The following is a 25,831-nucleotide window of genomic DNA, read 5'->3' on the forward strand; positions in this document are numbered from 1 at the left end:
GCTGTGTCTCCCTTCTGAACGGGAGCTCCGTCCACGAGGACAGTGATACTATCCGGTGCTCACTGCCAAAGCCACAGCGCCTGGAGCAGCACGGGGCACATAGCAGGCACTCTACACATAATTTGCTTAATGAATGAAAGGAGGTGAGAAAATCATAACTTCAGACCACAAACTCTACTCTACCTCCACCTCCCCAACCCATTTCCTTCTTCCCGCCCTCCCTTCCTCCTACCCTTACCTACCTGCTTGGTGATGGAGGGCTTGAGCCCCCCACCCCCTCCGCCACCACTGCCCCCGCTGCCCCCAATGCTGCCCTCCTTGCTGAGACTCTGTTGCCGTGGACGGGCAGGGCCATAACTTGGCTCCGGCGACTGCAATAAATTCCCACTGGATGGCCGGGGTTTCTGGGCAGCGCTGACTGTCAACTGCTGAGACTTGCCCCTCTGCAACGGAGGTGGCTGGCCCCCGCCACCCCCGCCACTGCCCCCTCCACCGCTCCCACCTCCAGGCCCTGAGGGGGCAGGCCTCTGGGGACCAATGGTGATCTGGGGAGGGGACAGCATGTGCTGCAGGTTGTCCTGGAGTGAGAGCTGCCGACGGGTGAAGTCAGTACCAGAGGGTCCAAACTCATCACTGTAGCTGTGGCTGTGAAGGATGGAAGCGGCGGGGGGCTTGGGGACCCCTGAGGAGAGGTCCTCGCTCTTGCTGTAGCCATGGAATGGGGCAAAGGTGTCCCCTGGAGGCTCTCCACCTCGATGGTGGTGATGGTGGTGATGGTGGTGATGGGAAGAGGGTGGGCCATGGCCAGCACCCCCTCCGTGGCCCCCTGGGGGGCCTGGCCCATCAGCAGCCATGTGGAAGAGAGGGTTCTGGAAGGAGAGGGGGATGCGCAGTTGCTGGGCAGGGACACCGTCCGTGGTGACACCCATCTGGCTCAGGCGCATGCCAGCGGCCGTGATGGACGAGCCACTGCCCTGGGAGAGGCGTCCAGCTGGTGCCGGCCGCAGCCCCAAGGCCGCTGTCAGGGAGGCCTGGCTGGAGTGCAGCAGGTCCCCGACCGCTGCCAGATTGGACACGCTGCTGCTGTTGAGGCGGCCGCCGGGCCCCTCGCCCTGCAGATCCAGCATGGAGACACTCTTGTTGACACTCAGCATCTTCTGCTCCGGCTCTGTGATGTCTGAGCTGCTCGTGCAGTACGCTGGTGAGGAGCGGGCCAGGGGTGGCCGGCTTACATAGAACAGGTCTTTCCCCCCACCAGGGGGTGGTGGAGGTGGCTTTTCCTTGGTTGGGGAGGGGAGGCGAGCCATGTCCATAGAGCTGTTGGAAGGGAAGGGGGCACAAAATGGGAGGTAAGGCCAAAGCTACTGGCAATCAAGCCTGCTGTGGTCTGGTAGGCCGAGGTGAATAGTGGGACCCACAGGGCAGGCAGGAAGGATGGGAGGGGATATGTGGGAAAAGGAGAGGACAAGGCCCCTTCAGGAAGGGAGGGACCTACAGGAGGGGCGATGGGGGCAGCAAGATGAGGGATGAGGGGCAAGTCCGGGCAGATATGGAGGAGATGAGGGTGCATGGAGGAGAAGAGAGGAGGAAGGTGAAGGCCGCTGGAGTGGGAGACGGGGAGCAGACAGGAGAGGAGAGGAGGGCGGGGGAGGGGAGAGCCCCTCACCTGTTGAGGCCTCGCGCCATGAAGGACTGAAGGTCGATGGAGCTGGAGAGAGATGGAAAGAGGGGCAAGCACAGACAGAGAGAAGGAGAGAGTGGGCAAAAGGCATGGCCGAGTGGAAGGAGAGGTGCGAATGGCAGAATGGGTGTGGCACCATGGAGGGAGAGACAGGCAGAGGAACAAGCAGGGTGGTCATCAAAACAATGTGCAATGTCACCCATTGGAATGGCTGCGGCGGCCGTGGAGGCCCCGCTGGGTCCAGATGTTACTTCTCTGGTGCTGGGTCATGGCGGGGTCTGTGGGGTTCTGGGGGGGAGGGGCTGGGGCGGTGCTTATTTTACAACTGGTATAGAGATATTGGAAGGTCTGGGCACCCCCTAACTGACCCAACATGTACGGGCTACACCTCAACTCTGGGACAGGCATGGGAGAGCTGGCAGCGGGACCCCCTCGGCTTACAAGCCGGAGCTGGAGGAGCCTCTGCACTTTGCTGGAGCTCCATGTTTCTCGCTGTCTGGTCTTAGAGGGCTCTCAGTGTACCCACTGACTGTACCTGTCTCCTTACCGTTTTCTCTGACAACCTGCTGCTTTTTCCTCTCTTTCAAGCCCTACAGAGGTGCACGTGGAACCCAGTGAAGTGTACCGGAAACAGAGAAGCAGGGGTCCTGGGGCCCAGGTGTGGGGTGCCCAGGTGCTCACCTGTTGAGGTCCCGCATCATGTAGCCCTGCATCTCGGCCGACGGGCCCCGCAGCACCACAGGCTGAGGCCGGGGCCGCTCACTCTGGCGGCTTGGCTGCCTTTGGATGTTGGGGTTCCTCAAAGCTGTGCTGATGTCGTTGAGGAGCCGTGGCAGCGGGCCCAACTTCAGGAGGGCTTCCTGGAAGGGTGAGGCCGTTGCTGAGGGCTAAGTGCCTGGCTCTGTGAGGGCCTCAGCGGGTGGGGAAGGTGTCAGCTGGGGGAGTGGCAATGACACGTCTGGGAACAGGGCGGGGGTTGGTCTCTCAGTCCACAGTAGCCTCTAGAAACATTGGAAATACCTGGGGACGGGGTGCAGGGGTGTTTACTGACCTTGCTGAGCTGGGGCAGCACCTCCCAGAGCAGGGCGTGCAGTGTGGAGAGCTCTCGGCCCAAGTCGATGTAACCCTCAAAGCTACTGCTGTTGGTCAGCGTGTCCAGGTTGGAAATCTCATACAGGAACTGCTGCATAGAACCCCACTCCAGCTCCAGAAACTCATTCATGAATCCTAGAAAGTCCTCCTTTGAGGTAAACCTGGCCAAGGCATCCGGAAGGTACAGGTCACACACCACGAGGCCTCACACCACCCGTCTCAGAGTCTCCGGGAACTCAGAGACCCCAGTGCCCACCGCCAACCCTGCCTGAGCAGTCCCTCACTTGGAAAAGTTGGCCAGGTTCTGGATGACCTTGGCAATGAGGGTGAGAGTTCGTGAGGTCTGCTCATCTGGGTACTCCTGCATGAGCCCAAAGAGACTGGGCGACATAATGGCTGGGCAGAGGAAGCGCAGGAAGAGCGAGGCGCTGATCAGCCTGTCAGCGATGTCCTCCCGACCACGCTCTGCGCAGCGCAGCCGCCAAGATGCAAACACCTCCTTCAGCTCCCTCGGGAACACGCTGAGGGGAGGGGGTGGGGGGACAGAGAGAGAGAGAGAGAAAGAGAGAGACCGGGACTGAGACCCAGAGACCCTCAGCTTCCAGGGAACATGCTGAGGGGGGTGGCAGGAGGTGAGGGTGTGGAAACAGGTGAGAGAGACAGGCAGGGAGGGACTGCAGGAGGGAGACGGGGGCTGCTGGGAGCAGAGGGCTATGGCAGAGTGAACAGATTGGGGGAGAGAATTGGAGGGAGAGAGAAGGGGAGGGGAGAGAGACTCACGGGAGAGACAGAGGGGCGTGTGAGAGAGACAAGGAGAGGAGAAGAAAAACAGACACCAGGGAGAGACAGAGATGGGAAGAAATGGAGGGTCACTTGAGGTACAGGGAGCTCAGACCCCCCAACTCTTCTGGATTCCAGGGAAATGGGAATGGAGGTGCCCCAGGCATGATCCCCACTCCCTGGAATGGCTAAGAGCTCATTCTCCTCATCTCCTGTTCCACTCTAATACCCATTGAGACCTTAAACTCTGACGCCCCCACACCTCCAACTGGCTCCTCCTCCTGACTTCTAGGATTCAGTCAATGGGGCCACAGGCCTCCCAAACACCAGGCTCATGGCCTCGGCATCCTTGACTCTCCACAGACACGCCCCCTCCTTTCCAGTCAGCTGACAACTGCTGCTGATCCTTTCCTTTTCTCAGGAAACCCTTCTCTTTTCTTGCCACCATCCTGATTCAGGATCTGATTTCCATGCTTGACCCTTTAACAGTAGCCCCCAACTAGCCTGGACTTCTCCCTACTCCAGTCACCCCCCACCCCTACTCTACCTAAGAATTATCCTCCCAATCATGACACTTCTTGGCACCAGAACTGGTTAATGGCATACCATGACCGACCAATGAACTCAAACTCCTTAACCTGCTGGCTGACGCCTTCCAGAGTCTAATTCTAATCCCCGTCCAGACACCTCTCCCACCAGCCTCCATTATGAGCTGTGTGCTCTGTTAAACCTGTCCTAACTGCTGGACTCTGAAAGCTCCCGGCCTTCTCCCACAGTCTTCTTCTGAAATGTCTTCTTTCTCCACCATATTCAAATACCTGAACCTGACCCAGTTTTCAAAGCCCAGTCCAGGGGCACCTCCTCTACGAAGCCTTCCCTGCTTTATCTCAATCAAAGCTCTGCTTTATCTGACCTTATGTTACATGGGAAGACCCTCACCTGGCACTTAACACATCCTACAACTATTCTGTGGCTTTTTTGTATCTAATTTGTTCCTCCTCATGCTGGTGGAGGTCCTCTGAGGGCAGGGGCCAGGCCTTACTCCTCTGCCTGCTTATACGACACCCAGCACAACACTTCGCCCAGAACTGGTCCTCAGTCCTCTTTGAGGATGGACAGATGGATGAACAGATGGACACACGACTCCCCCGACCCTGGCCCCCCAACCCAGCGTTCCCAGTCTCACCAATGGGAGTTGACCACCTTGCACAGGGCCAACTCACAGCACATTCGCAGGTTGGCCTGGTGCTCTGCCAGACTGGACGCCGTGCACTTGATGGGATCCACCTCACAGTTCTCCTCTGACTCATACAAAGCGCGGATGAATTCCCCTGGGGGGAAGCACAATGGGGGTGGTCACGCTCTCCAAGGGCAGGGATCGGGGCTGCGGGCTTGGGGTATCTCATAGGCTGGCGTCCAAACACTCCGGCCTTGGAAGCATGAAGCCTGAAGGGTAGACTTGGGTCTGGAGTAGCCAGGTTTAGGGCTGGGATGGATGTGGTAGGGTTGGGATGAAGAGACGGGGGTTGGGCCATACCTATGGCATCCTTGAGGTATTTCTGACCAATCAGTCTCATGTACTCTTCTATGGCTTTAGTGGCGAGCGTGTTCTCGCGGAATATGAGATGTTCCCGTTCCATGAACCGGTCCACCTCAGACATGGCCATGTCTGAAAGGAAGTCCTGCGGCCGGGAAAATCCAAGGGTCAGCCTCTGTCCAATCCAAGCTCATGAAGACAGACGTGCCCTCTCTGCACTGCCACTCCCCTGAAGCAGTGCCCACTCCCCGGTCACCTCTTCCTGAAGGTGCGGCACTCACCTTGGCCTTGCCTGTACTCTGCAGGATGTGAACCAACGCACTGGCCACCTCCTCCTTGCCCTTGACGTTCAGGGCGGGCTCTAGCACTGCACACAGCATCCGATAATGGTTGGTAACATACTCTGCAAACTCTTTATACAGCTCCATGGGCAGGATGCTCATCGTCTGGTAACGTGCTTTCAGCCGTACGGCCGGGCAGCCGCCTTTGCCCTTCCCTCCTGAGCCGCCCCCAGAACCCCCTCCCCCTCCTGAGCCCCCCATACCCCCCGAGCCCCCACTGCCTGTCGGCAGGGTTACGGGGTACCACTGCTCTGTGAAGTGGCGCCCAGCCAAGGTGGCCACAGGCACAGTCACCAGGCCCACATAGCCCGCCTTGTCCTTCTTGCGCTTTTTGTCTGAGTCACGGTACAGATGCAGGCGCAGGGCACGGACGGCGGGCAGGTTGTTAAACTCGAAGTGCTCGCCCCAGAAGACGGTGTCGCCTGAGGCCGAGCGGGGCTTGGAGGTGGTACGTGCATACAGCATGTCGTCCAAACAGAGCTCACAGTAGTACCGCTTCTTGGGGGGCAGCTCCCGGGCCTCTATGATCCACAGCTTCAACACGTTGTCCACCCGGCGGCTGTTGTCCTGGCAGGGCGCGGTGGGCACGGCAGGTAAAGGGGAAGGGACAGAGACACCAAGGGAGGAGATCAGTGAGAAATTCACGTCTGCTCAGAACCTGTGAATGTGACCTGATTTGGAAACGGGGTCCTTGCAGACATAATCATATTGAGAAGCGGTGATATAGGATTATCACCTCTCCACGACTGGAGAGGGAGATTTGGAGACCAGAGACACACTGAGGGAAGGTGGCCCTGTGAAGACGGTGGCAGAAACTGGACAGAGGCAGCTCAAGCCAAGGAATGCCAAGGACCGCCAGCAACCGCTAGCAGCTAGGACGGGGCAAGGAAGTATTCTTCCTACAGCTTCAGAAAGAGCAAGGCCCTGCCAACACCTTGATTTGGGATTTTTAGTCTCCTGAACTGGGAGAGAATAAAGTTCTATTGTTCTAAGCAGCCCAGTTGTGGTAATTTGTTACAGCAGCCGTAAGAAACTAATACAGATGGGTTTGGCTCATACATCAGACAATGGAATCAGTATTGGGAAAGGTTTTAAAAACTGGAATAATAAACGAAAAACATTAAGGTGGAAGTTAAAGGGGAGAACTGGGGAGTCCTTCAAAAACAATCAGGAGTTAACTTTTAAAAAAATTAAAGAATTGCATAAATACAGGGCATAACTTTTAAAAAAATTAAAGAATTGCATAAATACAGGGCTATATATACAGTCGGTGTGAAAAGGGCCTGGGGGGACACAAGTGACCACCAGCTCGTGGGGAGGCTGTGATGTTGCACCATGAAAGGAGCACGGGTTTGGACTGCACGGATTAGATCGCATCCAGCATCTTGGGTCTAGTTCTTTAAGGAGGACATTGAGAAACGAGGGTTCCCCACAAAGGGGCCACCAGGACTGTGAGCTCACTGGAAAATGGGATATAGCTGATGGAACTGGGAGCATTTCTCCTGGAAAACGGAAGTCTGGGGAAAAACAGACACAGAATTTCAGAGCCAAAAGGACATTAGGGATCATGTATTCCAGCTTCAATCCCAGAGGGGAGACCGAGGTCCAGATACTTGGCTAACTTATAGTCGCATGTGACCTACAGAAACGCTGCAGGCAGGGCTGGGCGGCCACCTGTCAGAGTCCTAGTGGGGCATTGTGCCTGCGGGGAAGATGGACTGGAGGAATTCCAGAGCCCCATAGGTTCTATGAGTCTATGACTTCTACGATAAGGAAACAGATCATGAGGTAGAAAGAAAGGGAAAAGAAATGGCGGACTCAGAAAAATGGGGGTCACCTCGTGTTCATCCAGGTCCCTCCACCTCGGCCCCCTCTGCCAGCTCGCCTTCCCCCTCAGCTCCCAGCTTCCCCAGGGCCTGACCTTTGCCTTATCCCTACATTCCTGATACCTTGTTGGGTTTTACTGCCCGCTGTAGATTCTCGATCCATTTGTCCCTTTCGGCCGCAGAACGACAGGCAAAGCATTTTGTTCCTGATGACGTTGTTACCTAGAGAGGGGTGTGGAGTTGAGATGGGGCTGCAGAGGGAAGGTGACGCCCAAGGACTGCAGACGCCACTGCCAAGGCCTTCCTCCCTTCTCCCATCCCCCGCAGGACATCCCCACCTGCGCCACTTTCTCAGTGCCTCTCTGCATTCACCCTCCAGCACCCCTCCCCAGCACACTACACACAGCACCTCAAAACAGAACTCCTGGCCCAGGATGGAGCTGTGCACTGGCTTGATAATGGAATCTTCATCCAAGTTGAGCTCCAAGGCCTCGGCCGCGCTGCTGGGACTCAGCAAGGACTCATGAGAGTGCGACTCCTTAAAGCTCTGCATCAGCCGGGCCCTGGGGGGTGGCAGGTTCAGGAGAGAGGACCTGTGCCCCCACTGGTCTCACACACCGGGGCCTGCATCATCAGTCTGGCTCTAGGATGGGGACTTGGGGAAAGGCCTCCCTGAACCCCCTCCTATATGGTCACAGACACAGACAGAAAGAAAGCAGCCTGTCCTTAGGGAAGCACATGAGGGACGTGAGAACCAGAACCCTCTAAGAAACCGCTTCCCCTTGGTTCACACCTCAGGGGTTGCGAGGTCTGGGGACACCTGGGAACATCTCATCCCAGAAATGACCATGGCAGAGAAACAAAGAGAACGGGGGGGGGGGGGGGCCTGGGACACTTCTGGTGATCCCCAAAACCCAGAGCCTCAATAAAACAGAAGTAAATAACCACAAGTGCAAAGATGTTTCTCTGGGCCTGGCACACAGCCAGTGCTTACAAAACATTTAATGATTCAAAGAATGAATGAATGAGGTAAGAAGACAAGTTTTAGCAGAATCTGGATGTGTGGTTACAGCAGTCCAAGGAAACTAAGAGTGATGGGGAAATTACAAGGAAAAGGAGACAAATGAGAATGAAGAAACAAAAGGGGAACTGGGGAAGAAGAGGAGCTAGGACAAGGAGGAGGAAAGGGGAGACAGAGATACATGCAGAAAAGACAGGATGGGAGATGAGGGGGTAACTGGAAAGATGGACATGGGACAGAGATGGGGGTAAGAGGGGAAGAAATAGGGGGATATCACTGGGAGAGCAGAAGAGAAAGGGGGTTGGGGAACTGGAGGATGGGGGTACATGAGGAGCAGGACAGTGAGCAGTATGGAGACGACTAGGGGATGAAGAGTAGAGCAGTAGGAGAGCGGGAGGGGAGCTCGGGTGTGGGAGCCTCCATGAAGCTATTTATAGCAGCCCCGTCATCTCAGGCTCCATTGCCGTCAGCGCCACGCTCCCCCCGGCCCCCCCACCCGCCCCCGCGGCCAGGAATACCGTGCCCTCACCCCCCACCAGCCCCAAATCCAGCTTTGGTGACATGGGAGGGGGGCAGGGGAAGGTGTGACTCACCTATCCCAACCTCCCTACCTGCCCAATCCCGGGGGTGGCCAGACATGAGGGAAAGGAAGGACAAGGTTTTCCTGGGGAGTGATTGGGTACAGGGGGAAACCCAGAGAGGGACCCCAAGAAGCAGACAACAGAAGCAGACATCAGATGCCCCCCAAGCCTGGCCTCAGAGACAGTGCCCTCTGGACTCCTCTGAGGATTTCTTCCTCACGCTTCAGTCCCTGGATTAACCCTATGGCCTCCTCTCCCCAGCCTGTCCGCCTGTACACCTGTGCCAGCCTCCCCCTGCGCTGACCCTTCCCTCAGCCATTAGCATCTGTCAGCCCAGCCCCACTGCAAACTGCTGCCCTTCCCTCCTCCCCTCTTACCTATAGCACACTGCTCCTCTCCCACGGACTCCCCGCTGCTTCCCTGGATTCCTTAATGGCTCCACCACTCCTTCTCTGACCCTCTGTACAGCTGCTTCAGCCCTGGGCTGGAGCCCACCGTTGTGTTGGCCAAAAGAGTCCCTCCTTGGCTTCACCTTCATTCCCTTTCCCGCCTCTCTGTTGGTCCTCTCCCTGTCCCGTACCCCACAATATCCTGCAGCCAACCTGAGGCCTTTACCCTCCTCACTCAGACAACCCCCACCCTCCAATCTCACTGTAGAGCACCCTCCTGCCCCAGCCCTGTGCCCAGTACCGGTCATGGTCAGCACTTCGGAAGCGAGGCAGGATCTGGCGAAAGCTGCTGGTCCGGTCAAGTTTGGGCTGTGACTTCGTGCGTTTGATAGAGCTTTTTAGCCTCCGGCTCAGGAAGCCTTGCTGGGGGGCAGGAAATGGGAATAGGGGTGGGTTGGAGCAGGGTAGAGTCCCTCAGCTGGTAGAGTCCCAGGCTGAAGGTAGGCTGTGGGAAAAGGGAAGTCTCTAGAGGCCAGGAAAGGGGGGCTAAGAGCCCTGCTACCAGTTTGCCTTCCTTTGCTCCCGCGGTGGCGAGTGCATACACAAACACACACACCAGCTTGGAGGATGTGGGAGGGTTGGTCTGAGAATCAGGGGGGCACAGCCAAGAAGGGGGGAACCAAAGAGGTGGGGAGACTCATATTCTCCCTCTCTCTCTCTCTCTCTCTCTCTCTCTCTCTCTCTCTCTCTCTCTCTCTCTTTCTCCTGCTCCTGTCCCCTTTCTCAGACTCCTGGGGCTCCAGCTGGGCCTGGAGGGGAGGGACCAGGCTGAGCCACATCTGGCAGGCACCTTCGCTCACTCACCGAGGGCCTAAAGGGCGCAGCGGGGGCGGCCTCCATGCTGTACTGCTTCCCCCCTGGGACGCTCTTCCTCCGTGAGCGACCCAAGTGGTATTCTGGAGGGAAGGAAAGGACCAGAAAGGAAGTTTCAGAGGGGGTCGCTGTCAGCCCATGTTTCTACCCCTGGCCCCGGCACACTGGCCCACCTCCCTCTGCCCCTCACTCCAGCCTCACCTACCCCCCGGAAAGCAGCAGGAAGAGCAGCGGCGGCTGAGAGGCTGGCGGCAGGAAGGAGGGGGCAAGGAACCCGAGCCCGAGCCCCCCGAAGGGGACGGGGTGGGAGGCCTTAGGCCCATGACGGGGGCTGGCAGTCAGCAGAGGGGCATGACTGAGAGGGTCACTAAAACCCCAGTAATAATGACACGGATCCACAGAAGATAGGTCCTTGGTGTCCCCCCACCCCACCCAGGAAGAGGCTGACTGGAGGGGAAGCCGGGTTAAGGTCACTGGCTGTAGGCAAGCTTTCCCCTTCCCTCCACTGGACACATCTTCCGCCTGCCTCCACACTCCTGGAACCCCCGTCTGTCTGGAGGGCCAGGATTGCTTCCCATGACCCCCTCCCAGTACTGGAGGGGGAAGTCTTGGAAGGGACCTGTGAGGAACGGCAGAGGAAGAAGCCTGGGGACAGAAAATTCAAGGGAGGGGCAGGCAGGGAGGCGGGGAAAGGGGGCCGGGTCCACGTGCACTGCAGTGGCAGGGACTCAGAAGGGTAGGGGGAAGAGAAGAGTGCAGGGGAGTGGGGAGTGGGGGACTCCCAAGTGAGGGTAGGGAGAGGAGGAGGAGGGGAGGAGAATGCGGATGAAGCTCAGACTGCCAAGAGTCTAGAGGGATGGCAGCTCTGAAGAGGGAAGCTAAGGCTCTGCTGCCAGGGAATTTAGAGGGGCCAAGGGGCTAGAGGAGAATGAAAGTGGGGGATGCCAAGCTCCGGTTTCAGCTCCAGAATGGCTGCCCAGGCCTGGGCTCCCCCCTCAGCCCCACAGTCACCACTGCAGCCAATGGGGGGGCAGGTGCTGCATCAGGGGCGGGGCTACCATCTCCACGGCAACAAGAAGCTACAGGCTGGAGGGGGATGGACCGGAAGAGCTGCCTGTTAACCCTCCAGGTTCCAGAACAAGGGAGGGCCATAGCTACATTGTCACTCTCTGCTTCCAGAATGGCAAACTGCCCTAGACCCAGTCCCCAGGTTCCCCTTGCCTCTCCAACCCAAGTGTTAAGACGTCTGCACACAAAACACGATCTCACGACAGAGGAGAAGCCCTTGTCAGTCCCTCAGGAATACATGTATAGACCAAGAAACATACACTGAGTCGTGAGGGTACATGTGTGAGAACCACGACGCAAAACCAAATCAGGACCTAGGTGCTTAGCAGGCATACAGACAACGGTGAGCACGGGGGACCCTAGGCCACAGTCTGAGACCCTGAGGCCCACATACCCCACGGACACGTGCTGAGACATATATGAGCGCTACAGCAGGGGAGGACATACTTGGACCCAGATGCTCACACGGGAGCTGCTGGTGTGGACATGTGGCCCGAGTCCCTCAGGCCATCATGTGGGCAGCACAGCACACTACAGAAGGGACGTTTAACCCTAAGACACACACGGCCCCACACCGGGAAGTGGTTTAACCTCTGGGATCCGCGCTGAGTTCACCATGGTCCCCACCGCATCAGGCTTTCCCCGCATCCCACAGCACGACCCTCTCCATTCACGTGAAAAGTGCAACTCCATCCACTCTGCTTCAAACAACCCTTATTCTCCCTCAGCCTTTCCCTCACTCCAACATAGGCCTTGTGACTGCTTCCACCGTAAAGGGAAAACAAGGAGCAAGTGTGTTCATTATCCTTCTGTTACACACTCAACAATGCATTGAAGGGCTCAGAATATCTTTTTCCTAGTCTGACTTTCTCAGGGATGGCAACCTAGCTCAGCCATTGTTTTCAGAGCAAGCTCCTCCAATAAAGGCATACAACAAAGTCTAACTTTAAATCCAATAAAATTTGCTTTGGAACTAAAGAATTAACAGGAGAACACATTTGCTAATTGATTCGCTTGGTTCTTGGAAGTAATCTAACCTTACACATATTCCCAGGAACTAAGATCCATGAACTCACACAGAAGTCACAGGTACACGAAGGCCACACGCACATATGCTTACAAAGATTCACTGCCGCAAAGACAAGAATAGCAGAAACACAGAGGAAAAGGGGGCAGAGTGACAGAAGCCCAGGACATCCTTATTATTAGTTATTAGTGCCACATGCAGTGACATGTACAGAAAACACAGCACATACCCGTGTACACACGTGCACACACACACACACACACACACACAGCAAACCTGATCCGCATACACTGTGATCCTGGGTCTCCGTGTCCCATCCTTGCACGATGTATACACGCATGCACACACATAACAGCCACCTACACAGACCCGTAACACAGGCATTGTGCTCACACCCACACATGTACACACCCTGTGTACACACACAATTGCTCACACACACACACACAGCAAGGGCTTGAACTGCCACCTCTTCAGCCTCTCTAATCTTGCCATCACCACAGAATATCCCCCTGCCCTGCAATCCCCTGAATCCCGAACCTTCCCTTTGGCCTTTCTTCCTTATCACACCCAGCTGGCAGCTCTCACCGGGAGCCAAAGGAGGGAGGCTGTCAGAGCAGGATGAGGAACAGAGTTGGACAGAGAGCAAAGAAATGGGGGGCAAAACTCTACGCTGGGGACAGGAACCTCTAATGACAGTCCCTGCTGTGACAGGCCTCACTGTGAGCCAGCCTCTACATTTAGTGGCCTCCCCTGATCCTATACGGCCTACATGAATCCCATCTTCCCACTTCCTTAAAGGCCTGATCCCCTCCATCTCAGCTCCTAGGCCCCTTCTCCACCATCTCCACCCCGTTACCCATCCTAAACTCTTATCCTCTCTTCTCTCTTCTACATCTGGCTTCCAAATCTCCAGTTACTCTTTCTCCCTGGCTCTCTCTTCTGTCCTCTCCAAGCCTCTCTCATTCCTCCTTTCCCCCCCCACTTTTCCTCTTTACCCCATTCTCTCTCTTCAGCTTTTCGGTCCCCACTCCCTGCCAGAGCAGGGCTCACACCTGCCTAACCCAAAGGTGTTTCATATACAGTAGGATTTCAAGGAACACACACACACACTCACACACACACACACTTTACTCCCTGCCCCCACATGCACACCACCCACAACCAGACACACCCTGGACACCCATGCTGGGGCTGACACAGATACCAAGATCAATGATGGAACACATATGCAAAGACACGCACCTGCCACCAGGGACACGGAAAATCCTGCTCATGCAGCGATATATATCCCCACACGCAGGAGACTGCTGGAGGTGAGCCCCAGCCAGGGACATGCATGCTCAGGGTCAGAGGTGACCTGTACTCGTGTGGCCCCGGGCTGCCCCCCAAGCCAGTGGCTGGCCCAGCAGCCTCCTAAGCAGGAAGAGGCAGGATAAGCCAGGGCTGGCTGCACATGTGTGCAAGAGGAACTGGGCCCCCATGTGTACATGGCACTGACACACACAGGGGACATAAGCATGGACGGGGACACACATGTGGACACACGGGCTGCAGCCTCTATCGAGGGGCTCCAAGACCACCCCAAACCGGCCGCCCCCGCGCGTTTGAGACCCTGGCCCCACGAGGCCCCTACCCGACCTCCACCCCCGACCTCCGCTGCCCCCTCTCCAGTTACCATAACTCCCCCCACTCGGAAGATGCAGCGAGAACATGCGGAGGGAGCAGCTGCCGCCACCGCCACCGCCGCCGCCGCCGCCGCCGCGGCTTCCCCACCCCCTCCATGCACCCACGCACACGCGCGCCCCCGCCCCACGCGCCCCCCACGCGCTCTCCTCGTCCACGAGGCCCCGCCCTTACCTCGCACCGCCCCCCGGGAGGGTCGGGGGTGTCCCCGGTGGGGGAGGGGCCCCGCCCCTGAGCGGGGGAAGGGCGGGGTGCGGCGAGAGAGGGGGCGGCGCGGCCCGGCTCGCGCCGCCCGGCGCGGTGGGGGCGGCGGCGGGGCCCGGGACGGCCCGGACGGCCGCGCGGTGACGGCCGCGGGAACGGCTCCCTCCGCCGCCGCTCCCGCCGCTGCCGCCGTTGCCCGGGCCCCGCCGCCGTTGCTAGGCGACCGCTGCTGCCGTGGCCGCCTCTGTCACGAGCCCCGTCGCCCGGAGACAGCGCGAGAGAGACGGGGGAGGGGGGCGAGGGGACCCCCCAAACCAACCGGGCCTCCCACCATCCCCTCCGGAACAGGACCCCCTACAACAAAACCACGGAGGGAACGAGGGGCGGCGGCTCCACCCAGCAGAGGAGGAGCCCTGGATTCCAATGCCCCTCAAAGGTCCGGCGACCTCTTCTGGGCTCGAGTATCCAAAGCCTCAGCCCACACCTTCATGGACCCAGGCCCCCAAGACCCCATGTCTCCAGCACATCCTCCATGCCCTTTACCCATTTATGCTCCTGAAAACCCCATACGTTCACCAACTATCAACTCTTCCACTAAACCCTCCTCCCAAATATATATACCCTGGACCCTCTTCCAACCTCTACTGAACCCCCAACTAACAACCTACACAACTCCAAACACACATGGGTGCCCCCACCCAAAACACAGGAGACCCACACCGGAGACGCCAGACCCTGAGGACTCAAGGTAAAGAGAAAGATGGGGAACATGTGGACAGAGACACCAACTGCCGCTGGTGACACCAAAAACACGCTCCATGAGCATGTGACCATTCTGGCCTGGACACAGGTATGAACGTGTGCACACAAACACACAAACCTTTCCTAGACATGGACATGACTCACACACACGCACAGATGTGACAGACATCATACACGTCCTCTGTACACACCACCATCACCACCACCACCACCACCACCACCTGGCTTTGCCTCAAAGATGTGCTCCCCACACACCACCATGGTCAGAGGTTTCCACGACAATGACACACATCCCTGACCATCCACCCACCCAGGGTCTCGGAGCAGGCCCCCAAAAGCAGTGAGGCCTGGGCCTATCAGAAGAGGGCTGAGGGGAGCCAGGGGATAGAGGCAGGCCACTGGCTCTCTCTCCAAGGAAGAAAAACTGGAAGCCTGGATCCCTGAGGGGAGGGGAGCTGGTGGAAGAAAGGGGTCACCAGGGGTTGAGGAGGGATGCGGGACCTGGACCCCTGATCCTGGAAGGGGAATGCGGTGGTAGAGGGCAGTGATGAGGGGGTTTCCGGGGGCTGAGGGCCTCTCTCTACACCTTGGCTGCAAATCTCTGTTCTCTGCCTTCATCTCCCCTCACTGTTCCCATGGAAACCTTTTAAGCGAACTTCTCAGGAAGACAAAAATCTTTTTTTAAATGACTAAAGAGGGGGGTGGAAGGGGGCAGAAACTGGGAGGGAGGGAGGGGAAGAAACAGATGGAGAGAGGGAGAGAGTTGGGGAGACAGACTGAGCCCATAGCTCTACAGACAGACAGAAAGGAGCTGAGGTGGGGATCTGATGGAGTTTCCCCGGGGGCAGAGGGGACAGGCAGAGCCATCAAGAGGGGTAGAGAAATAAGATAAATCGGGAGGAAATAAAAGGAGGTGAGAGAATTGCGGAAAATAGAAGCAGTTGATGCGAGGGAAAAGGGGCAAGGAAAGAGGGGCGGGCCCACGGGCCAGAAGGTCAGGAGGAAGAATCGGGAGTGAGGAGGGGGGCAGAGGTTTGGGGGGAGGGCAGGAACCAGGTCGTTCTCTCCAAGATCACAGCCCAAGGGCTGGGAGGGGCAGGGGCAGGAACACTCGGACAGGAAGCTGAAGATCTAAGGAGACTATTTTTACTAGCACCAGGAAAACAGTGAAACTTCGCTGCTGGAGAGGAAGAAGGGAGCGCAACAGAGCAAGGGCTGTCACCCCCGGCCCCGGTCCCGCGCCGCATCCCAGAGGAGGGCGCCTACTCCTCCCGGGCTCCCACTCGCACGCCGCACGCAAGACTTCGTCTCCGCCCCTCCCAGCCGCCGACAGCTCCCCAGCCCCCGCCTCGCCCCGCCCAGCAGCCGCGCCACCTTCAGCCCGCTCCCCGGGGCTGTCCGCGGCACCAGGGCCTGCCGGCCGCCGTACCATGCTCGCCGTGGGGCCGCCCCTCCACCGGCACGGAGACTGTGCGTCTCAGCAGTTTGTTGCGGCTGGACTCGCTCCTCCGGTCCCGGATCAGCAGGGGGTGTATCTAGGGGATGCGGGGGGGCGTCAGAGCTCACCCGCCCCGGCCGTCCCTCCTCGTTCCTCCCCGACCAGGCGGGCGAAACCCCGCGTTCCACCGCCCGCCCAGCCTCTGCCGCTGCCCCTCCACACTTTTTTTTCCCCTCGACACTTTTTAAGTGTCTCTGGGTGAATCGATCTCTCTTTCCCTTCTCTCGCCAAGTCTCTCTCCCTCGTTCCTTCCCGTCCCACCCTCCTCTCTTTTCCCTCCATTTCTTTTGAAACACCCTCCGGGGAATTCTCCCAAACCCTCGTCATCTCTAACTGCAACCCCTCAGGAGTTGGCTACTCCCTGCATCCACTTTCTCCTTGACCTTCAGTTCCCCCATTCTCCCTGCTTTCCTCCCAGCCTCCCACCTCCCTCACCCCTTTCCCTCCCTCCGTGCCTGTCACGGGGGTAGCAGGAGCTGCATTTATAATCAGGATCCACAGCTTGTCTCCCACCCACGCCGGGCTTGCGGCCAGACTGGGACCCAACCTCCCCACCCCCCAGAGGGCCTGGTCACCTCCCCCCACCTTTCATCTCCTTCCATTGCTTCCCCCACCCCCAACCTCTCTTACTTTCCTTCTGCCGGTCCCTGAGCCTCATCCCAACTACTCCCTGCCGCCTTCTTTCCAACCTCCCCCTCTCCTCCACCCTACAGAACTGTCTCCACCCCACCATCCCCAGCCCGTGGCCTACACACTGCTCATTTTCCCAGTTCCCTCCCACCCCCTCTCTCTCCTTCCTGCTCCACTCTGGCCACTGCTGTTGCCCCTTAGTTGGTTGGCGCAGTCCCCGTGACCTGTCCTCACCTCTGCCATTCCTTCCCTACCTCGTGCCTTCATCCTCACAACAGTCCCCACTCGTATTGGTTCCGGTTTCCCCAATTCATCCTACAGACCCCAAACCTTTGGTCAAGACTGCTGACCACTAGTAAGTCACTTGAATGCCCCCCAACGCCTAAAACTTGGACTACACAAAGCACCTCTCCTTTTAAAGTCACCAGGTCCTCCCTGGAGACCTCAACTTGACTGCGCGGCCTGGAAGCTCTCTCCCCAGCCTTCTCAACTTGCCAACCAGGTCCCTCAAAACCCTGGTTAATGTCAACTCCAATGCTAGGCCTGTCTCACCACAACCTCCCCACAGCTTTCGGGGTATATCTCTCATCGCCTCTCTGGTCTCCTAACTACCCTATCACCCTGTAAAGTTGGCCCCCCAAATCACCCCGTCTCGAACCACACCTCTGGGCATCACCCTTCATATTTTCATCCCCTATTGCTTCTGATGGAGCCTCCACTCGTGACCCATCTCCCAAATCTGAAGCCACACTCCCCTGGCTCTCTAATCACCCTGCATGACTACCACCTCCCACAAGACGCTTCTGTTCATTTCACATCTCACGTTGGCTAGTTCCTGCCCCATCTCACTCTTCTTACTCCTTCAGACAACTTGCGGCACTCCCAGTTCCCCTCACCCCCGGCATCTCTTCCTGGGGCATCTCCTGTATTTGTTCCTGAAGTCCCTGGTGAAAGCCCTCTCAGTGTCTCTCCACACCTGATCTCAGGTACATTGCCAGTCTTTAGGGCTCTTCCCGCCAAGACCCACCAACCTCTGTCATCTCTCCCAGGATCCCCCAGCCCCCTCCCAGTTTCCCAAAGACCCCACTCTTTCCTGCCTTTTCTCTGAGTCCCAGTCCCTGGACTCTGTCCCGTGATGGAGAAAGAACTGGGAGTTTTAAGTGATGGGTCTTGCTCAATGGGGGAAGAGGAGAGGGTTCCTGAGGATGGCTTTGGAGCTGATCCTTCCAAAACAATCCCCACTTCTTCACCCTTCAGTTTATTTTCCCCATCCTAGCCTATAGCCTATAGCCTATAGCACAAGAAGCACTCCCAATGTTCAGAACCACATCTCCCCAACACTGCACATGGCCCTCAAAGACCCCCTGAGAGAATGCTGGCCCCTTTTCACATCCCAGCCCAAATCTCAATGGCCACCCTCCTCCCACTACTTGCAAATATAGCTTCTTTGTCAGCCTTCTCGGTGTCTTCTGTCCCTTCACTAACAAGGATTCTCCCCATATTTCTCTCCACATTCTCCCACCCTACCCAGTGGTCCTTTTCCAATCTTCCCTGCTCACCTCATCCTCATCCAGCATGAGAAGCTGGTTCCCCGAGATGATGCAGAACCGGGGGTTCCAACCAGGACGATCATAAGGGGAATGAACGTATTGGGTTCGGTGCATAGGGGGTCCCCGTACATCTGGGGGACAGAGACACACAAAAACGGTAAGGGAGGCTCTATGCATTTGGGAGACAGAGGCCTAAAATGGTATGAAGAGAGTCCACAAAGCAGGAAAAGGGGACCCCACATGCCTTGAGGAGATCAAATTGGGGGTGAGGCTCCTGGTGACTTTAAAGGAACAAAGATAAGCCTCTATGTCTGGGGGAAAAGGGGAGGGGGCTCTGTGGACTTGGGAGAAGAAATATGGAGGGGTGGCACAGGAGAATTATATCATGACAGAGAGCATACAAGTTTGGAGGCAGAGAAAGGTGAAAGCTCTCCATCCATTTCAAAAAAATAAAAAGGTGAGGGCAGCAAAACTGGCAGAAGAAAAACACACAGAGGGGTTGGTGGCAGGTGTCTGGGAAGACAAGGGAATCCAAATAACTGCAGAAGACAAGAACTTGGAAGGTGGCACGACCCACCTGCAAGGGAATAAGAGGAAAGCCACACACCTGTGGGAAAGAAGGATGGATTGGGGGTATAGAAACATTTGGGTCATGGGATTCTGAGAGCTAAACATCTGGAAAAGAGACAGATGAGGGAGCTCATCTATTCAGAGCCATAGACATGAGCGGGCCTCCCCTCCCACCTCTCTTTTTTGCTCCCTCCTCTCCTAGCCCAACCCTGCTCATCCTTTGGGGAAAGTTCTGGTTCTTCTGGTGGTAGGGGGAGGATGGGTTTTGTCAGCATTTGGCTGTGGGGGGACTGGGAGTGAGGAGGTAGGAAAGATGCCCTTGATTGAATGAATAGAGACAGGATGGATCTCTTCCCCCACTCCATGCTCAGAGATCAAACATTCAATACTGCACCTGCCCCACGGAGTCTCCATGGGTTAGGAACCTTCCCAAGGCACAGTGAGGAGTTTGAGGAAGGAAGAGGGGAGGGAAGAATGGAAGATCCAGGCCTATGACATAGAGGGAGCCTCCAAAGATTAAAGCTGGGCATGGGGACAAAACTTCTAGAAAAGAACAGTAGGCCAAGGGTCGCCCATGCTCAGAAATGCCCCCAGGGTCACCCTTCCCCACTTTGTTGTTCTTCTTCCTGCGACCCCATCCCTGCAAACTTCCTCTCCTTTAAACCCCAACGCCACAAACCATCACAGGGACATGGGGGACAGACCCTATGGAAGTGAGAGAGAAATCAAATCGGTGATAGAAAATAGGCTTAAGGTATCAGAGTGAGAGAGTTTAGAGCAAGAAACATCAAATTCTGTCATCTTTACAGAATAATTAATCAGAGTATAATGCAAGGAAAGAACTGGTCTTTGAGCTTCTTTCCAACTGAATGCCCTGCATAGGAGAGTTTTGAAAACTCTAGCCCTTTTCTGTTTACAAACATGTGCTTCAAATGTACCCAACCTGCAGAGCAGAGTCAGAGATGAATTCCCAGAATACAGACATCTAGAAACCCCAATGTTTTGAAAGTCTCACTCTCTCAATGCCATTTCGGAGACTCTAACGAATACCTTCTAGACACAGAAATCATCAAGGCTCTGAGCGTGCAGCCACTGCAGGCAACTTGCCCGCGGCGCTCAGACTCTGAGGACCCCCAGAGGAGAAGCCTGCTGATACACATCATCATTAGGGGAGGGACTGCTTCAGGCGGCACTGGGAGGCAGCTTAGACTTCAGGGGACACCTTCCTGGGAGCAGGGAAGCACACAAGAACTTAGCTTAGGAGCAACTCTGGACACACACTGTCCGGACTTAAAGTAAGGAAAATTCTGGAGGCAGATGCAAGAGATCGAGGAACACAGCTGAGAAAGGGGCAAGAGGTACTAGGATGAGAAATCCCACAGGGCTCAGATGCGGATTCCTCGTAGGCTCTGATCCACCCACCAAAACCTGTGTCTTTGCACCCCAAATGTCCAACAGCCCAGAAAGTAGAAGGGACAAGAAAAGAGGAATGGGTGATAAAAGCTGGGGCATTAGGGGAAAGTGGGTATGCACAGGCTCGTGGCGACAAGAAGGGGAAAGGGGTCGGGAATAGAGGGTGGGCTGGGGGACAGACAACAGGGATGGAAGGGATGGATCTAGAAGAGCAGGCAGAAATGATGGTAAATCCCTAGGGACGGGTATCAGAAGGGCCCCACTGGACACGGAGCAGAGGAAACGAGGTGGAGCTAATAGAAGGATTAGGGATGGAGAAGGAGGGGTGCAGAGGAGGCAGAGATATAGGAGCTGCCAGGTAGAAGAGCGGGGATGAGCGAATGGACACCAGAGAAGGGACTGATACAGGGAAGGACAGAGGGGGACTCATATAAGGAACGGACAGCATATGGGGGGAAAGATATAGGTGATGGACATCAGGGCAGGGAGGGGGAATGGAAATAAGGGCTGGAGGTGGGGGAGGGGTAAGGTGGTGAAGTGAATGGAGCAGGTAAGACCCCAGGGGTTACACTGCACCGGTCTGGGGCCTTCATGAGGGGCAGAGTCCGGGGCAGTCTAACCGGCCTCTCTACTCCTGTCGCTCAGTCTTACTTCTATTGTCCCCCCCACCAAACACACACATATTTGGCCCTCCCCCTGCCCTGGTCTCTCCTCCCCCAACCCATTCCCTCTCCTCTCTTCCCTCCATCTGGACCCTCCCCCCCACTGCCTCCCTCTCTCTCCATCTGGCCCCTTCTTCTCTCCCTCCATCCTCCTCTTTTCCTGCCCCCTACCATTCTCTAAGCCCCCCCCCCAATATCCGACTGCTCCTCTTTTCACCCGTTTTCCTTTCTCCTTCCTAGCCCCTCTCCTGACTCTGTCCTTCTGTTTCCTTGATATGTTCCTCATCTCTAAGCTCCCACCTCCAAATTATTTCTGCGGCTCTTCCCCCCAACCCTATCCTATTTTCCCACCCTTTCTGAGGCTCTCTCTCCCCTCCATCCTTTTCACCTCAGCCCCTTCAAGGCCAGTTTCCTGTCCCCTCCGGTCCCTACCTACCCCTATCCTCCAGCCTCCAATCCCTCCTCTCTCCCTCCCGGCCCGGCTCTGCCCCCTCCTCCGCCCTGCCCCTCCCCCCTTGGCCCCCCCAGCCGGCCCTCCCCCTTCCCTCACCACCGTACCTCTGAAGGGGGCATAGGACATCGCGGGGATGCTCCCCCGATGGATGGACGCGCGAGACCTGCTCATCAGGCCTGGGGGAGGGGGCGGGGGACGGGGGAGAAAGAGAAGAGAGAAAGAGGGGGAGAGAGAGGGGGAGAAGGAGGAGGAGGTGGAGGAGGAGGAGAAGAGAGGAGGAGAGAGGAGGAGAGAGGAGCAGAGAGGAGCAGAGAGGAGGAGAGAGGAGGAGGAGGAGGAGAATAGGAACCAACGGCAGCGGCGGCAGCCGGGAGGGAGAGAGAGAGAGAGAGAGAGAGAGAGAGAGAGAGAGAGAGAGAGAGAGAGAGAGAGGGAGAGGGGGGCGGGGGAGTGAGCGAGAGAGGAGAGAGCAGGAGGAGGAGGAGAGACTCTGCAGCCCCCACCCCTACTCAGTGAGAACCAGAGAGATAGAGACCCCTGACTCAAAAACACCAGAGAAAGGGAAGTTCTAAAGATGCAGACCCCAGACCCACAGAGAAAGGTATCTTGTCGCCCCCCGGGGCGGGGGGGGGGGATAATCCGAGGCACAAATCCAAAATCTAGAGGAAAATAGACCTCAAGCTCAGGGGGAGAAAAAGACCCCCCCAGACCACCCTGAGAGGTCAAAGGTCAAAATCTGAGTTTCCAGCCTCAAAAAGGTTCTCCATAACCACAGAAATCTTAGACTCTAGACTCAGATGGTGATGTCAGGGACCAGGACCTGAGGCCTAGACTCAAAGAAAAAGATGAGACCCAGATTCAGAAAGAACCCAGTCCTAGAATTAGAGAACTCAGAGAGAGATATCAGGGACCCCAGATTTAGATCTCAGAGAAAGGAAACTGCCCACTCAGAGACTGATAACTCAGAGACAGAAAACTCCAGACCTTGGAGGTGGTGGGGAGAAAGACGGGAAGGGGAAGGGGAAGAGAGAGAGAGAGAGAGAGGGAGGACTCAACTAGTCCAGAGATGGAGAACTCAGCACCCCCAAACTCATAAAGTTCGAAAGACCTTGGAGACTGACCACAGACCCAGAAACAGAAACCCCAAAACAAAATCCTAAAGAAAACCCAGTCCTAAGAAAGATCCCAATGCAAACATTGAAAGATCTCACAGCGATCTATCTCAGAGACAAAATCCAACCCAAAGACAGAGATCTCAGGTAGACCCCCATCGCAGAGAGGTAGGTAGGAGAGAACTCTGACGTCAGCCTGGGAAATGCCCAGTCACACCCACCCGCTGACCAGAGACCCCAGATCTCTGAAGGAGGGGAAATACTGGGTAGGAGGAGTGGCAAGAGCCTTTTTCTCTGCTGCTTCCTCCTACCTCTTTCTCCTCTCTCTGGCCCCTCTCTCCATTTTTGGGTCACTGGATGTGCTTGGGCCCAAGGGAGGTTATGTAGGACAGGTCCTGGCTCCTGGGGGGATGGGTGAAGGGAAGGGAACCCGAGGCTGACAGGTAGACCAGTCCTGGAGAGTGCAATGGAAAGGGGGTAAGGGACCAAAGGACCATCACTTCTTCCTGGTGTCCTCTCCATGTCCCAACCTGCAGTTCTCATCTTGCCTCTTCCCCCATTCACCAGTCTGTCTCCAGCTTTGGGGGATCAGCTAAGACGCCTGAGACGCCCTCAGCCTCCTGTTCATCATCCTCTATCCCATTTACAGGGTGTCACTCTGTCCTTTTGAAATGCATCTTTCCTCACCAAGCCACCGTCTCGCCACGCTGGGGCCTGCCTAATCACGCCCCCCTACCTACGGACAGCTGGCTTCTCCTCCGACTATCGTTATTCATTCCCAAACCCAGGCACATGTCAGTCCTAACCAACAGGGCAGGGGGCGCTCTCTTCCCCCCGAGGTTCAATCTTCTCGGACCCTCCTACTCCTCCAGGCCTCGGGAACAGTGTAGGAGCTATTACTACCGTGTTTCCCCGAAAGTACGACCCAGCGGGACAATCAGCTCCAATGCGTCTTTTGGAGCAAAAATTAATATAAGACCGGGTATTATACCCACTTTTATAGTAAAATAAGACTGGGTCTTATATTAATTTTTCTCCAAAAGACGCATTAGAGCTGACTGTCTGGCTAGGTCTTATTTTCGGGGAAACACGGTAGGCACTCTCTGGGGTCTAAAGATGATTCCTCGCTCCACAACCTGACGCATCCAGTCGGCGGTGTCTCCAGCACCACTTTCCTAGCGCCAGGTCTCTCATCACGTGGCCTGCGGGGCTGGCCTGCGATTGGCTTCTTCGCGTCACTCATTGAGGTACCGCTGCCCAGGGGACCGGCCCCCTCACGTGACAGTGGAACGGCGCAGCGGCTCTCCTCGGCTTGCAATTGGCGCTTTCCGGTTTACACGGAAACGGGCGTGCCCTTGCCGGTTACCGCTGAGGATCTGGCTGTGGATTGGTCAGCTCCCGCTTCGCTCCTCCCTCACCAGGAGGCGGGGCAAATCGGGCTACGTGAGGGCCGGATTGGCTGGTTCTGGAGACTCGGGTGGTCCAGCGTCTATTCTCACGTGGTGTGCGCTGTTTTCTTATCACGTTGCTGCCACCCAGGTAAGAGGTCGCTCTTCCTGGGCCTGGGGTCCTTTCTCGGCGTTACGTGTGGCCTTTGATATTCAACCCTCTTCTACCAACACAGGCTGCATGAGTGGGGTGCGGGCTACCGCAATCCTGCTCGGCGGAGGGGTGAGTGACCGGCCCCGCCTCTTCCGGTCCTCGAAACCTCGACCACCACCCGCACCCAAAATCTCAGAGGTTGGCCCCTGAGGAGGGAGTGAAAACAGAGCCTTTGCCTTTATTTTTCAGGTTTACCTCCCAGCTTCAGGGACCGTTTCCTTCGGGGTGCAGAAAAGGGAGGGCAGAGCCTTAGTGTCTGTGCGAGCGAAGAGTTCCTGGGGTGGGTGCAGTTTCCTGGGATATTTTGTGGGGAAACACCGAATTCTCCTCCTGCTACCAGGCCGCTCTGCTCCTGTCGCTTCTTTGGATGCCGGCGCTGCTGCCTCTGGCCTCCCGCCTTCAGTTGCTACCCCGAGCCCTGCTGTCCATGGCTTCAGGAAGCCCCCCGTTCCGGCCTTCGCCGGCCTCGGGCTCTGACTATGTACCTGGGTCGGTCTCTGCAGCCTTTGTCACCTGCCCCAACGAGAAGGTCGCCAAGGAGATCGCCAGGTGGGGACCCCAGTGTGGAGAGAGGATGGTCAGGAAGGGAGTTGGGGGTGGGGAAGAAGAGTGCCTTCTCGCTGCTTCCTCCCTGCTCCAGCTTGGAGACCTGCTTCTGGGCTGGCAGTGCAAAAATTCGGGTCATGGGGCGCTCTGAATGGGGTATCTCTTCACCTTCAGGGCTGTGGTGGAGAAGCGCCTGGCAGCCTGTGTCAACCTCATCCCTCAGATTACATCCATGTGAGTCATAGGATTGGGGGGTTAAACTAACTAGGGGCTGGCTGGCAGTCTTTTCTCTTGGGGAATACTTTTGCTCCCACAACACTCTCTGCCTTTTTCAGCTATGAGTGGAAAGGAAAGATTGAGGAAGACAGTGAGGTGCTGATGGTGAGAAACATTTCCCCCACCCCCCAAAACCTCAATTCCCTGAGCCCTTGGACCCCTATCCCTCATCTGAGATCCTGAAATCAACCCCACCCCTTGATTCAGCCATGTTTTTCTTCGTACCTTAGATGATTAAAACACAAAGTTCTTTGGTTCCAGCTTTGACAGATTTTGTTCGGTGAGAACTTTGAGATGGGTGGGGTGAGGGTGGGTACCGCGGGGTGGGACTTGCTGGGCAGTCTGAGGGGCTGGGCTCCTTTGGGTAAATCTTTGAGTGACTCCCCCCCCCCATCTTTTTCACAGCTCTGTGCACCCTTATGAAGTGGCTGAGGTGATTGCATTACCTGTGGAGCAGGGAAACTCCCCGTACCTGCACTGGGTGCGCCAGGTTACGGATTCAGGCTCTGACTCTAGCACAGTCCTACCGTGAAGAGCCGGCCCTGTTCCTGCCATATTCCCTCATAGACTCCAGTGCTCTCTGACTTCCAGGTGATGAGTGGGCCCTTAATAAATCCTATCTTTGGTTCTTTCTGGCTTTTGCCTTTTCT

General features: G+C 56.6%; 2 protein-coding genes across 26 annotated transcripts in view; one reads left to right on the top strand and one right to left on the bottom strand.

Annotated features, from left to right (window-relative positions):
* Positions 1–22,003, bottom strand: part of SYNGAP1 (synaptic Ras GTPase activating protein 1) — a 30,879-nt gene extending 8,876 nt beyond the window's left edge. For 9 of the 23 annotated variants that reach the window (XR_013992117.1, XR_013992118.1, XR_013992120.1 and 6 more), the window contains exons 1-15: positions 21,750–22,002; positions 18,556–18,677; positions 16,298–16,403; positions 10,113–10,204; positions 9,550–9,671; positions 7,667–7,820; positions 7,381–7,479; positions 5,372–5,998; positions 5,091–5,235; positions 4,740–4,884; positions 3,058–3,294; positions 2,733–2,934; positions 2,363–2,541; positions 1,667–1,708; positions 243–1,317 (exon numbers count right to left, since the gene is read on the bottom strand). Coding sequence is in view for 15 of the 23 variants with exons in the window: in XM_081030983.1 (XP_080887109.1) it covers positions 243–1,317; positions 1,667–1,708; positions 2,363–2,541; positions 2,733–2,934; positions 3,058–3,294; positions 4,740–4,884; positions 5,091–5,235; positions 5,372–5,998; positions 7,381–7,479; positions 7,667–7,820; positions 9,550–9,671; positions 10,113–10,204; positions 16,298–16,403; positions 18,556–18,677; positions 21,750–21,816 (3,414 nt within the window). In the remaining 8 variants the exon portion in view is untranslated. Of the gene's footprint in view, positions 1–242; positions 1,318–1,666; positions 1,709–2,362; positions 2,542–2,732; positions 2,935–3,057; positions 3,295–4,739; positions 4,885–5,090; positions 5,236–5,371; positions 5,999–7,380; positions 7,480–7,666; positions 7,821–9,549; positions 9,672–10,112; positions 10,205–10,326; positions 13,831–13,894; positions 13,955–14,076; positions 14,209–15,089; positions 15,145–16,297; positions 16,404–18,555; positions 18,678–21,749 lie in introns of those variants that run through there. The other 14 variants (XR_013992119.1, XR_013992122.1, XR_013992123.1 and 11 more) reach the window with 7 other exon arrangements.
* Positions 22,004–24,184: 2,181 nt separating this feature from the next.
* Positions 24,185–25,818, top strand: CUTA (cutA divalent cation tolerance homolog). 3 transcript variants are annotated; one of them, XM_081031158.1, is made up of 7 exons: positions 24,197–24,296; positions 24,382–24,428; positions 24,700–24,908; positions 25,080–25,139; positions 25,241–25,286; positions 25,412–25,461; positions 25,587–25,818. In XM_081031158.1, the coding sequence occupies exons 2-7, from the start codon at positions 24,387–24,389 to the stop codon at positions 25,711–25,713; spliced, it is 534 nt and encodes a 177-aa protein (XP_080887284.1). In that variant the 5' UTR covers positions 24,197–24,296; positions 24,382–24,386; the 3' UTR covers positions 25,714–25,818. The 3 variants fall into 3 exon arrangements, with proteins under 3 accessions (XP_080887285.1, XP_080887284.1, XP_080887283.1); XM_081031157.1 differs by having other exon boundaries at positions 24,215–24,296; positions 24,382–24,497; XM_081031159.1 differs by lacking the exon at positions 24,382–24,428 and having other exon boundaries at positions 24,185–24,296.
* The last annotated feature ends 13 nt before the right edge of the window (positions 25,819–25,831 follow it).

This window comes from Rhinolophus hipposideros (genome assembly GCF_964194185.1).
Source record: "Rhinolophus hipposideros genome assembly, chromosome: 3".
Classification (NCBI taxonomy): domain Eukaryota; kingdom Metazoa; phylum Chordata; class Mammalia; order Chiroptera; family Rhinolophidae; genus Rhinolophus; species Rhinolophus hipposideros.